Below are 14,178 nucleotides of genomic sequence, written 5' to 3'. Positions count from 1 at the left end.
CTCCGTAAAGTAATGCGTAGTCGCATAATATGACGTTTACCCTAAATCATCCAATAGAAACCTTCAAATACGCGAGCAGAACTTGTTTAAATGCTATGAATTTTAATTTATCCTTCATTCTAACTTCTTTTGCTTCACGTATACTAACGGTAAAAACAAGTTTCCATTAAAAATTATACATTAATAACATTAGACTATATGTAAGCTATTTTTATATGTAAATAACATTCAGAAACTGTAATTGAAATAAATAAGGATCAATAAATACTGAAAGAAAAAAAAACATAAATGCCATTTATTTATTATTTCATCTGACATGCGCAAGCGCACAGAGGTGCGCTGTAGATGGGGTGTTGAAGACGTGCTAAAAAAGAAACAAAGTACGTTTATTCACATATTGTTAATACTAAAAGAAAAAAAAACATAAGAAATGCCATTTATTTATTATTTCATCTGACATGCGCAACACGGACCGAAGTGCACACAGGCACGCTGTAGATGGGGTGTTGAATACGCGCTTTTATCCCCCACATCATCCAATATAAACCTTCAAATATGCGAGCAGAACTTGTTTAAATGCTATGAATTTTAATTTATCCTTCATTCTAACTTCTTTTGTCTCACGTATACTAACGGTAAAAACAAGTTTCCATTAAAAACGATACATTAATAACATTAGTATATATGTAAGCTATTTTTATATGTAAATAACATTCAGAAACCGTCATTGAAATAAATAAGGATCAATAAACACTGAAAGAAAAAAAAAAACATAAGAAATGCCATTTATTCATTATTTCATCTGACATGCGCAACACGGACCGAAGCGCACAGAGGCGCGCTGTAGATGGGGTGAAGACGCGCTAAAAAAGAAACAAAGTACGTTTATTCACATATTGTTCTCTCTCTTTAATATGTACGTGAGTGTAAATGTCAGCATCATATATGCCTAAAGGATTGCAGGCTGTCGGGTAAAAGAAGAGCATATTGATGCAGTTCACTCTATAATCAGTAGATTACTTGATTAGCAAAATAATCATTAGTTAAGCCCTAGATTAGTTAAAACATTTCAAAGTACAACAAGTACCTTTTGTGATTAAAAGAAAAAATATTTTGTCATTTAAAAATTTCTTAAAGTATTAAAACATTGTCTCGTTCTAGTGAACCAAGTATCTGCATTTTGTCTCTCCTTGTGAGCTAAGTTTATTGTCACACCCCTAGTGTCTATAAGCGTGATATAGCTCATAATTTTCCAAGTGTATGATGTAGCTTTCATTCTTCAGGTCAATCATATACAATAAAAAAATATATACATATATATATACATTTATATACATAAAAAAAAAATCAGTTTGAATAAGGAAAGCGATAACTTTGCCATAGCATCCTTTCAAACGTAAAAGTTTCCACAGTCATTGCATTCTTTGCATGTGCTGCACTTTATTTGTACCATTTTGTTTTATTAGTTTATTTATTAGAATTTGAAAGATAATAACAATATTGATTGATAAGTGAGATCTGATTTTAGTCCTTGAAAACCATAAAAGTAGTGCAAGTCCTTGAAAGTCCTGGAATTTTATTTTGCAGTATCTGTACGAACCCTGTTTAAGTTACCAGTTCTTGGACCATTTTAATGTTTTTGTTGTTGTTATTTGAACTGAACTGTAGTTTTCTGTAGTAAACTGTCTTTGTATATTTCCTATTTTATATAAATATCCTAGTATTTAATTTACCATTATTTCTTTTGAACAAAACTATTTCAGAAATGACATGTTTTAGATTGTAGGTCATCTTGTACCCTAACCAGCAAAACTTGATATCAAAAGCATGAATGTGTTAAATGTGTTTGCACCATATTGTAATGAGTAAACTTTCTTGGTATTGCGGTTTCAAATATCCCACCATAATCTATAGTCTGAGCCTGCCAAGGGCTAATGGCAATGGCAGATACGTTACTAGTTAGTTTCAAGGAAAATCATTTTCAAATAATGTTCTTTTTTTTTTGTTTTGCCAAATAACCCTGTGTATGTGCCCCCGCAACCCCCAACCCCCGGAAAAAAGTTCAGGCTCAGGATTTTTTTTTTGCTTTAACCCCTGTCTGGTGTTCTTCAGTCCTGAGAAAAAAAAAGAATGGCGAAAAACAACAGCTCTCCAGAAAGGGGGAAATCATTTATAGTTTCTTAACTCTGAAATAAATAAATCAGTTATTAATAAAGCAGTTTATTTTCTTGCTAATATATACTGTATGTGTATATAGGGGTGGTTGATATACCAGTAGACACAATTAACCGGCAGAAATTTGTCTACCGGTAGAGATTTTGGACTAGTCTCTATCACGGTTACACGCTCACGTGACATTGCTGTGCTACGAGGTCACAAAAACATATCATTTGCACATGTTTTTTAAGCATGGCGGCTTAAAAACAAGTGCTTTTAAGCCGTTAAAACGCAATCAGCAGCGAGCACTGTCAGAGAGGTGCGCACACGTGAAGATAGGGTTTATAGAGCGCGGGAGTGTTGAACAGTTTTTTTTTTTTTTTTTGCTGCTTTATAGGCCTTGAATGGGTAAATACACACCTTTGTATGTGTCAAAATGCCCCTCTTTGCAAGCATCCTCATAAACAGAGTAATTTAGGTCTTAAAGGTGCACTAAGCGATTTTTGCCAAACGATGTTGATATTTGAAAGCACCAAAACAAACACGCCCATACCCCAACAGGACCTCGCCCTTATTTTGAAATCTCTGCCCCACACGTACCTACACAACCATGGCAACAACGATCGCGGAAACAAGTGAAGATGACACACAAGCATATTCAAACAAAAGCCAACACGGATAAGTTGTGTGAAATGAAGCCAAATCAACGTTACTCATCAAGAAGAAACAACGCAACCTCGGCGTCCGATTCGAGCCCTTCCCACTCCTTGAGTTGCTCTCCACCGCTGGAAAGCTGCTCCAATATTTACGCGGGTCCTACCTCTTGCCTGGTCGTAACCCTTGTTTGTAATGTTTTGTTTCTCTAATATTTTCCTATTTCCTATTCCTTTTTGTCCTATTGCTTGTAATAAATGTCTTATTCTTATTTAATTGCTGACTTGTCTTCGGTGAGCTTGAGCTTTTTTTTAAAATTAGGCTAGCATTAGTTTTTTTGTGATATTGATACTGCTGACAAGAATTATGCAATTTCTATGGTATCAAAAATGTTGGAATCATAAAGACCTTATTTAAAGCAAAAATAACTATATTGTGATGTATATTGTTACTGTGAAATAAAATTACTCATATTGTGATATAAGATTTTCATATCGTGCACCCCTATGTGTATATAATATATACACATATATATTACCAAGTGACAGATATTTACAGCTATATATACAGTACGTATGTATACACACACACACACACACACACACATATACGCTGTATATGTAGCTGTAAACTTATCTGTTACTTGCTGATCTGGCAAATACTAATACATTATTTAGCCCAGTGTTTGCACTTCTGAAATTATTTATACATTTACAAAATTGTCAGTTGTGCCATGTCAATAATTTAGCATATTGGCAAAAATCAGTTCATCATAGTATAAATAAAAATTAATAATAAATTTGATGACATTTTTTGTTTACTTTTGGTCCATAAACTATTTTGGTACTGTACTGTGTTCAGTTTGCATTAATGCAGTCTATTCAGAACAGTCCTCTAGTGTTTGTTTTTGATGATTTGATGCTGTCTGAGGCCTACGAATGTTTTGCAAGATCAAACACTTTCAGATTTGAGAAGACGTGCGTAGATCCAGCTCTTTTTGTACAGAAAGAGAAGAGAGAAAGATCAGTTATACAGCTTTTGTGTTTTTCCATCACATTCTACTGGAGAATTATTTCTGTATCTGGCAGATGCTTTCATCCCAAGCGACTTTCGAGACAAACCTTGTCGATTTATGTGTTCTCTGCAACTCGAACGATGACCTTGGCATTGTTAGCGGCATGCTTTACCAGTTAAAGCTACAGGGAATGAAAAAATTTGCAATTATGATGCAAATATCTACAACATCACATTCTACTGGAGAATTATTTCTGTATCTGGCAGATGCTTTCATCCCAAGCGACTTTCGAGACAAACCTTGTCGATTTATGTGTTCTCTGCAACTCGAACGATTACCTTGGCATTGTTAGCGGCATGCTTTACCAGTTAAAGCTACAGGGAATGAAAAAATGTGCAATTATGATGCAAATATCTACAAACCAACCCGCTTATATAACAGAGACTCCTCCGATTTAATGGAGCTCAGAGAAGCGTCTAGTTTTAAAACTAGAGCTTCTACTTCTTATTTTTGATGTTCCTCCTTTGATGCCTGTTTTTGCACTTCACAGTGTTGTCAGTGATGCATTTTGTTGCACAACATTTGGCAAACTGCTTTGTTTTTGTTGTAGACATTGCTGGATGTTCAGTTTATTATTGCATGTAGTGTGTTTGTCTGAGTATTGACTCTCACGGCCGGATCCTCGTCCACCAGAGCTGCTGGCATCTGCCACGGGTGGCACAGGAGAGGGTGTTTGTTGCCATGGCGATGATGGAAAAATTGAATTTGTGCCTGCTGCACCCTCAACCAGGCCGTTTCCAGGCGATTGGTATCAGCTCCACTCCACTCAAGCGTGATAGAGGCTTTAAAAGCAGTTCCTTCATGAGTGAATCACTTGAATGCATCATTGTGACTCAAAATCACTAACATGTCTTGAAAGATGTGGCAACCCTGCCAAGTTTTCCAGAGCAAGCCAGAGCCAAGTTTACATTTACAGTTGCTTTGGTTTATAGGACTTTATGAGGCCATTTCCGACTGCGACAATTAAGAGGAAAGACTTCACTGAGGTACTGTAGATCATAACAAAATGCATGATTTCATCTGACTTTCAGAAATGAAGCATTGTTGTGTGGCCAGTTTCTGAGCCAAGATGTCGAGCTGGGCTTCAGACATATACAGGTCGAAGAACAGGTGTTTCTGTGGCCATCTGGATGATTATGATAGCAAACACGTAGCTGTTTCCTGAGCAGCTGTTCTTGAGTTGCAGCAGCGCTGTGCTCTGTGAGTGGGATGATCGTTTGTAGTTCTGTTGAGGTCTGTCACTGCTTTGTTGAAGGAGAGGAACATTGTGAATTGTTTTGTTTGCTGGAAGAAGGTAGAGTGTAAGGTAGAGTCTGGCTGTTTCAAACATTTGTTGGAGAAAATCAGCTAAGAAATATATAAATTTTTAATGTGCCATGTTCAATATTTCTGTAGCATTTTTTCACGTATTAAGTCCACTTTGGACTTCAGGTGAAAAAGTCATAAAGTAGTCTTACACTACAGGTGTTATTGCTATTATATTTAAGATCTTTAATAAGATATAAGATATGTACTCTACCATTCAAAAATTTAGGGTCAGTAAAAAATATATTGAAATGAATTAAATTGGTTATAAGTGACGTTAAATACATTTATAATGTTACAAAATGTGTATTTCAAATAAATGCTGTTCTTTTAAACTTTCTGTTTTGCAAAGAATCCTGAAAAATGTGTGATGGTTGTATGACAAATATTAAGCAGCACAACTGTTTTCAGCATTGGTAATCATAAGAAAAAAAATCAGCTTTGTCATCTCAAGGAATAAATTATATTTCAACAAAACAGAAAACAGTTACTTTAAATCATAATACTATTTCACAATATTGCTGCATTTTTTTTAATTAAATAAATGCAGCCTTGGTGAGAATAAGAGAAAACCTTACCAACCCCCAAATTTTGAATGGTAGTGATCTTTGTTATGATTGAATGCATTAAACTTTTGGCATGTGAAAACTAACATCAAGGCAGGCCAAGATGCTGAATATTAATTGATATAAATACTGATGGACGTTTTAGTATTTTATTGTACCTATAACTGGGCATTACTTCCAAACATGAAATTTGTAATTTTTACAGCTTAATATGCAGATAAAGCTGTAATTAAATTATTAATTAATAGGTTTATGAAGGTGTCAAAACCGTGGCTCTGTGGCACTATCAGAAGTAACTCCGTCTGTTTAACCAGACTGACAGACAGCACTAAATTTATTTCAACCAATGAAACTAACATCAAGGCAGGCCAAGATGCTGAATATTAATTGATATAAATACTGATGGACGTTTTAGTATTTTATTGTACCTATAACTGGGCATTACTTCCAAACATGAAATTTGTAATTTTTACAGCTTAATATGCAGATAAAGCTGTAATTAAATTATGAATTAATAGGTTTATGAAGGTGTCAAAACCGTGGCTCTGTGGCACTATCAGAAGTAACTCCGTCTGTTTAACGAGCCTGACAGACAGCACTAAATTTATTTCAACCAATGATGAGAGTTTGAGGCAGGTCCATCTGTTTTTCTGACCAATGACAAGAACATGGTTCTTTAGGAACAAGATTCTGATTTGTTTTCATGTGTTCTTTGATATTCTTTGTCCAAGATTTTCCTTGTATTATATAATCCACCCAGAAAAAGATAGAACCTTTTGTCTTTCCCATATAAAACAATGATAGTAACTGTTTTTCCCAAGCCAGCCTCATGTGGTTTGATGTTAAAGTTTAAAACTCTGCTCCTCTCCTCATGTTTAACTGCTTTGTTTGGGCATCAGTTATTCCTCTGAAACACTGTGTGAGTTTCAGCTTTATCACGTTCTATTAATAAATCATTCATGTTGTGTAGTTTAGATGCAAGACACTTTGAATGCCTGAATGTGTGTTATTCCTCTGAAACACTGTGTGAGTTTCAGCTTTATCACGTTCTGTTAATAAATCATTCATGTTGTGTAGTTTAGATGCAAGACACTTTGAATGCCTGAATGTGTGTGTGTGTGTGGTGTGTATATGTGATGAGTGTTGTTTTACACTTACATTTAAGTTTAGTACACTCCAAAGCTGAATGTATATTATTATTGGAGTCATGTTTTAATATTCAAGCAATACTTTATGCCACACATTAGTTTCTGAAGGCTTAATGCAGACTTTCAGTTTCTCATTTTGCTTAGATCTCTCTCTCTCATACTCACAAGCGTCCCAGGCCTTTGAATCTCCTCCGGTGCTCATTAGTGGCTGACACTTGAAAGTTTCGACAATATTTCAATATTTATCGGTTTTACGTAACTGAGCTGCAGTTGAGGGCAGAAACATGAAACGGCAGCAGACACAGCAAATCTCCAGGGCTCGAGCACAATTCTCAGCCTCTCCCTTACGCTTGAAAATGATGATGGTCTGCCATCTTTACTGGAACATTAGATAAGAGTATAATAACAGAGAGAAATAGGGCTATCTGAGGTACCTGTGGGTCACCATTGAGGACAATGTTTGTCTTTCAAAGAGTTTAAATAACTATTTATTTAACATTGGGATATCTTGGTGAAGGTGACACTGGAAAATAATACACATTTACTTATAATACCGACATTGAAAATCAGCGAAGTTCCTTTTTTAAGGTGATACTTAACATAAAGGGATTATGAAAATGAAAATTTTGTCATCATTTACTCTCGTGTTGTTCTAAACCTGCATGACTTTGTCAAAAAGATTGAAAAGTGTCCATAAATGTTATTTTGGACCCCATTGACTTTCATTGTGACAAAGACAGTTCATAATATCTTGTTCCACAGAATGTCATATAGGTTTGGACTGACATGAGAACCTTGGCATACTATTTCAGCGCTCTATTTTGGACACATACATCCTAATTTAGCATAATATTTAGGGCAATAATATTTACAGTGTGTGAATTCAGATGCAGTCAGTATTTTGGTCAGTCAGGTCTGCTCAGAAACCTCCCAAAAAGGTCGTCATTCGTGTTGTCAAGGTGGTGAGGCATAAAGACAAACCCCTAGGCAGCAGATCAAAATCTCATTCTAGTTAAATCAATTTAGGTCAATGTAGATGCTTGTCACTTTTTGCATTAGACAGTTGACATGTGACCAAAATGATGCTGCAGGGAATAACAGAACGACAAGAGAAAAGAAATGAGAGAGTGAGAAGAGGAGGGTGGGTCAGATGGAGACCGGGACGCAACGAAAGAGCAAGAGAGAGGGAGGGATTGATAGCTTTCTTTCGTGGCTTTTGAGTGGGACATGTTTTCATCCAGTTGCAGTTCAAATCCATCTACGTTCAGGGTCAAGACCAACCATAACTCTGTCCATCTCCCTTATTCTGTCACTCCTCTTTGAATCCACTTCTCTCATTCCGTGTTGGAATAGATTTTTTTCATTCCTCGAGTCTTCATGTTGCTCCTATACAACCGTTTCCTCTCTCTCCTAGAATCGATCTACCGCCGTGGAGCTAGACGATGGAGGAAGCTGTACCGGGTGAACGGACACCTCTTCCAGGCCAAGCGCTTTAACAGGGTAAGTTAAAGTCCTCTAGTCTTCTCCAACATGAATAATGACATCTGATTGGATACTTCATGTGTTTTTCACACTTTGTTTAGATGTAAGGTTTGTTGTGTGTTGATAGGTCTTGTTTATGGCAAATATCATACATATAAAACGAGAAGTGTCCTGTTATAGTGGACAAATTTCCTAGTCATGTTTAAATACAATCTACCTATTTTTTTTATTATAATACAGATACACACTACTGTTCAAAAGTTTGAGGTCAGTGAGATTTTTGCATACTTTTATTCAGCAAGGATGCATTAAATTGCTCAAAAGGGACAGTAAAACATTTATAATGTTTAAAAAAATTATATTTAAAATAAATGCTATTTTGAACTTTATTTATCCAAAAAAATCCTGAAAAAAAGTATTTCAGTTTCCACAAAAATATTTAGCAACTGTTTTCAACACTGATAATCATAATACAAAAATATTTCTTGAGCTGTAAATCAACAAACGGAATGATTTCTGAAGGATCATGTGACATTGAAGACTGGAGTAATGCTGCAAATTCATCTTTGTCATCACAGGAATAAATTACATTTTAAAATATATTTAAACAGAAAACAGTTATTTTAAATTATAATAATATTTCACTATTTTCTGTTTTTACGGTATGTTTAAACAAATAAATTAAGCCTTGGTAAGCTTAAAAGACTTCTGTCAAAAACATTAAAACATTAAAAAAGTTATACAAACCCGAACTTGTGAACAGTATTTTTAATTGTTTCTTATATGATTATACTAAATATATTTCTGTTGTCTAACCCTTCCCTTCAAATGACATTTTTTTGTGTCATTTATTTCAGCAAATGGTTAAGTAGCTGTAGTAGCGACTGTTTTGCTAAATATCCGCAGCTGTGTTAGTGTCTGTTTTGAATTGCTGTTGTAGTAACTGTAAGCACATTTGGATGTAGTAGTGACTTACGGTGAAGGTCTATAGTTGTTTTAAATTGTAATAATATCTAATGAATATCTGGCTGTTACGATACATGTCTGTTTGTTGAGTATATGTTAGCAACTGTTAGCATAACTGTTAGCATATTTAGATGTAGTAGCAAGTGTTAGACGATTGCAAAAAGCAACTAACTCTTTAACTCTCAATCATTATCTGTTGAGATGTTGACTAGGAGAAAGCATTTGATGTTGTTGTTTTTGGTGAGACAGTGGTCTGCTTGAGCAGTGTTTGGTTTTAGCCCCAGTTTTTAAACTCCAACCTGATCTATTGCTTGAATAAAACACACCATAACTGACTATTAGAAAATCCTGTACAAAGGCAAGGAGTGAGGCTCCCGAGTGCAATGTCTCTGTTATGCAGCGATGCCCTGCCGTTAATCAGATCTCATCCCTGGAGGGATTGTTATGTTAATGCAGACTTCTTCCTGCAGCAGTCTTCATTCTTCTACTGAGCAGAACATGTGCCAAACAAAGAAGAACACCAAAACAACATAAGAGAGAGTGATAGAAGAGAGAGCGGGTGGAACAAAGATAGCAGAGAGAGACGGAAAGGGACATTGTCCTTTTTGCCTGTGCTATTTTTGCGAATGCTGAAATGTCCCTTTTCTTGGAGACGTTTCAATGCTTCTCAGAGATGGGGGATAAGAAGAAAACTGAGAAAGAGAGACACATTATGAGCACAGCGCCCTCAGATAGCTCCCACTCACAGCAGGTGTGTGACATGTTAATGTGCGTAAATTACTCTTCTCATTTCTCTCGTCTTAACAAGGTGATCGATGTATGACCACATTATGAACAACATGGCTGAACTGCAGGATGACATCATCAAGCTAAGCAGAAACATGGCTTCAAAATCATATAAAGTTATGTCTAGAGAGTCTCGTTTTAGATCAGATTTCTTGAAAAGCTCTAATGTCAGGCTGCTTACAGGACAAAAAACTGCTTAACCCAGACATCCATTTGAGTCTGTAATTGTAAAACACATTTAACAAAGCTAAAGGTGGCTGTTTAAAGATGCAGTTTGTAATTTCTGCACCATTATTAAAATATCGTTCAGAATAACATACTAACATATTTTACAACTCTATGGCTGCATTATACTGTTTTTCTGTATGAACAGACTATATGGAAGATCTACTACATTTGTTAAAATACACATTGTACGGAATACTGTATCCCATAATGCAGTGCTGTCAGACCTTTTATTTCCAGTGAGGTGCATACATTTTTAATATATGTTATTTGATATAATAATCTTTAGGATTAGAGATATGATTAACCGGTAGAAATTTGTCAACCGGTAGAGATTTTGCAGTTACAAGTTCACGTGACGTTGCTGTGCTACCTGGTCACAAAAACTTATCGTTTGCACTCGTTTTTAAGCATTGCGGTTTAAAAACAAGTGATTTTAAACCGTTGAAATGCATTCAGCAGTGAAAGAGAATTCATTTCGCTATATGCACACTGTCTGAGAGACTTTCTGAGCACTGTCAGAGAGATGCGTGCACATGAAGATGGTACTCATAGAGCGCGGGAGTATTGAACAGTGTTATTTCTGCCGCTTTATAAACCTTGAACGGTTAAATACACACATGTATGTGTCAAAAGCAAAGTAATTTAGGGTGATATATATTGTTAGCGAGAAATAAAATTACTCATATACTGATATAAGATTTTGGTCATATCACCCACCCCTGATTAATATAAAATGTAGGATTTTGATTTATATTTCAGGATTTTATATTTTATTTATATATATAATTTTTTATAGTTATTTTATGTTATTTATTATTATTTTTATAGTGTTTTTATATAAGGTAGTGTTATTTTTAACACATTTATTTGATAAGCCATTTGATTGTTTGATATAGAAATTTTTAGAATATATATATGATAACTAGATGCCACTCACATGCATTGTAAATTCAGGTGACAACAATGTAGCATACTACATTTTAATACATTTTAACTTTATACCCAAAAGTTCACTTTACAAAAATAAGTAAATAAATACATAAAATAAGTTATTAGCTAGTGCTTTCTGTGGCCACATCTCTCTCTCTCTGAAAAAACATTCTGCCCTCCTGGTTAATCAAACACCAAAGAGAGAAAATTTCTCACTGCTCTTGACTAAATCACTTTTGTAACTTTAAGAAGAAGAAATATATATTTAATTTACAAAGTGATGAATATGCACTGTTTTTATACATTTGATTACTTTATACAGTGTATGTAGCATTTCTTATTTATTTGATCTACTGTAGTTTTTGTCCTATTGCTTGTATTTAGTTTCTCATTATTTTTTTAGTTGCTGACTGTTTATTTGTCTTCATTATATTTTATTTATATATATAATTTTTTATAGTTATTTTATGTTATTTATTATTATTTTTATAGTGTTTTTATATAAGGTAGTGTTATTTTTAACACATTTATTTGATAAGCCATTTGATTGTTTGATATAGAAATTTTTAGAATATATATATGATAACTAGATGCCACTCACATGCATTGTAAATTCAGGTGACAACAATGTAGCATACTACATTTTAATACATTTTAACTTTATACCCAAAAGTTCACTTTACAAAAATAAGTAAATAAATACATAAAATAAGTTATTAGCTAGTGCTTTCTGTGGCCACATCTCTCTCTCTCTGAAAAAACATTCTGCCCTCCTGCTACTTTTTCCACTTCTCTCTCCTCTCGTTCTCCATAGAAACAAGGGATGGAACAGAAGTAGGTCATGTTTTTTCCGCCCTCTGTCCTTCCTTTAAGGATCTGACTCGTTCCCTCCCTCCCATCAGCACCTCTGGATCTCTGTCTCTCTGTTTCTCTCTGTGTTCTCAGTCCTCTGAGACAGACAGGGCATGTACAGTCACTGTAACAAATCAATTTAAAGGCTACAAAATATTCACTTTTACCTTTCGCATCCTTTCCTCGCTGTTTCCATGTGTTTTTCATCCATCATATGTGTTTGACATCCTCTCTGCTCTATTGAATCATGATGACATCCTTCTCACAAACAATACAAATGCATTTCAAAGCCTCTTGAGACTTCTAGAAATGTATTTTCCAGTAATGTGGCGGAACCACACAAGACTTGTGCTGTTTACTGAGATTATTTCCGCTCGTCTGTGTTGTTTTTGATGGCATGTGTTGTGTCTGAAAGTGGAAAGAGGAGCAGATTTTCTTCAAATTTGAGTTCACAGATTAATTTATGATGTCATAAATAAGGAAATTGGCATCTGTTGCCGTGGCGATAGGTAGCAGGTGAGGCATCTGTGGTGCATCAGACAGACCGTTGGAGCTTTTGATTACGCTCAAAACATCAGGCACCTGTAATATAAGAAACAGCCGCTAAAACACAGCAAACTGCAATTCAGTGGTTACAGAAATGGAGACATTTTCTTGGGATGGTTATATTTTATAGTGTTTTAGTGGTTTTTATCTTTTTGATATTGTTTTTAAGGCGAGACACTGCAGGTGAATAGGGTAAAAATATTAACTAATAGTTATCACCTTACTTACCCAATTGATTGATTACATTGATAATTGCAAACATTTTTTGTATTACAAGTTTTCTAAAAGTTTATGTTTAAATATGCAAATGAGGCATTATTTAATGAAATATGCACTAATTTGCATACATTTCTAGTACAAAAATCTGAACACTGGATGAAGTCAGTTTCAAAATTCTTGTTTAATTTTTTTGACATATTAGAGTCAAATGTTTTTACAGAGGGAATTTTGGGTATCTCTTTTTGTCACTTTTTGTCACAAACAACTGTCTTTGAACAGCCAGAAAACAATATATTTTCACAATTTTGGGGGGAATAAAATGTTGTATGCAATCAAGCAAATTATATATGAACAAATCCCTCTGTAAAAATCTTCAGAATATATACAGGAATAAAAATGTAAAGTTTGGTGTGTGTAAGTGCTACTGAAGTAGAGATTTATGGCTCAGTGTAGGGGAAAAAACTCATTTTGAGAAAACGGCCTTTAAAAACATGTATTGTAATTGAAATCTATTGACACAAATAGATAAAGTGCTATAAAATAAGCACTTAACAGTGTCTTTTGGATGTTTCTTTCCACTAGTCTTTATCAACACTTTATGAAAAGCCAAAAAGCCCAAAATCTCAAAATTGACAGGTGCATGAAAAAATTGTCTTTTGCCTGCAGTGTCTCCCCTTAAGAGAGAATGTTAGAGGAATTTATTTGAGGTGTTTATTTCTGGATATTTAATGAAAGATGGATATCTTAAAGATTCGCTCAGGCTATGAAGGACTGACGTTGTCTAAACTCTGAACTCTGCTGTTAGCATGTCCTTCCTTAACACGCAAGAAAACAAAGTGGCGGTTTCAAATGACTTACATTAAGTGATGGATATTGACATGCGCAAACTCTAGACAGTCATAGCACTGTTTTAATGGTAAGTGTTTTAATAGTGTGTATGTGTGTGTCTGTGTGGTAATGCGCTGAGATCATTTCCAGGCACTTCACTCATCTCGGCTCTTCTGAGGTTGCAGTCGATAAAAACCGAGCCCAGGTTTCTCTCGTCTCTTAGCCGACTGACCTGTATTTTCAACACCATTGGCAAAGATAACAAACACTTAACACTTAACCTTCACCTTCTGATATCAATGACAACAATTTAAAGGGGTCATAATCTACATTTTTCTGTAATTTTATTTGTATCTACTTATGATGTTTTATTGGTATTGATTATATTGTTAATATATGAAGATGAAGTTTGGTTTTACATGACTATTTTCTGTAT

The 14,178-nt window shown here is 34.8% G+C and overlaps 1 protein-coding gene across 3 annotated transcripts in view; it reads left to right on the top strand.

The window, feature by feature from the left end:
* Positions 1-14,178, top strand: part of LOC107657904 (protein kinase C zeta type) — a 117,395-nt gene that overhangs the window by 55,244 nt on the left and 47,973 nt on the right. For all 3 annotated transcript variants that reach the window (XM_016446199.1, XM_016446200.1, XM_016446201.1), the window contains exon 5: positions 8,320-8,405. In XM_016446199.1, the coding sequence (XP_016301685.1) occupies positions 8,320-8,405 (86 nt within the window). The remainder of the gene's footprint in view (positions 1-8,319; positions 8,406-14,178) is intronic.

Source organism: Sinocyclocheilus anshuiensis, unplaced genomic scaffold (assembly GCF_001515605.1).
Source record: "Sinocyclocheilus anshuiensis isolate Anshui unplaced genomic scaffold, SAMN03320099.WGS_v1.1 scaffold107, whole genome shotgun sequence".
Taxonomy (NCBI): Eukaryota; Metazoa; Chordata; class Actinopteri; order Cypriniformes; family Cyprinidae; genus Sinocyclocheilus; species Sinocyclocheilus anshuiensis.
This window is presented reverse-complemented; position numbering and strand designations above follow the sequence as displayed.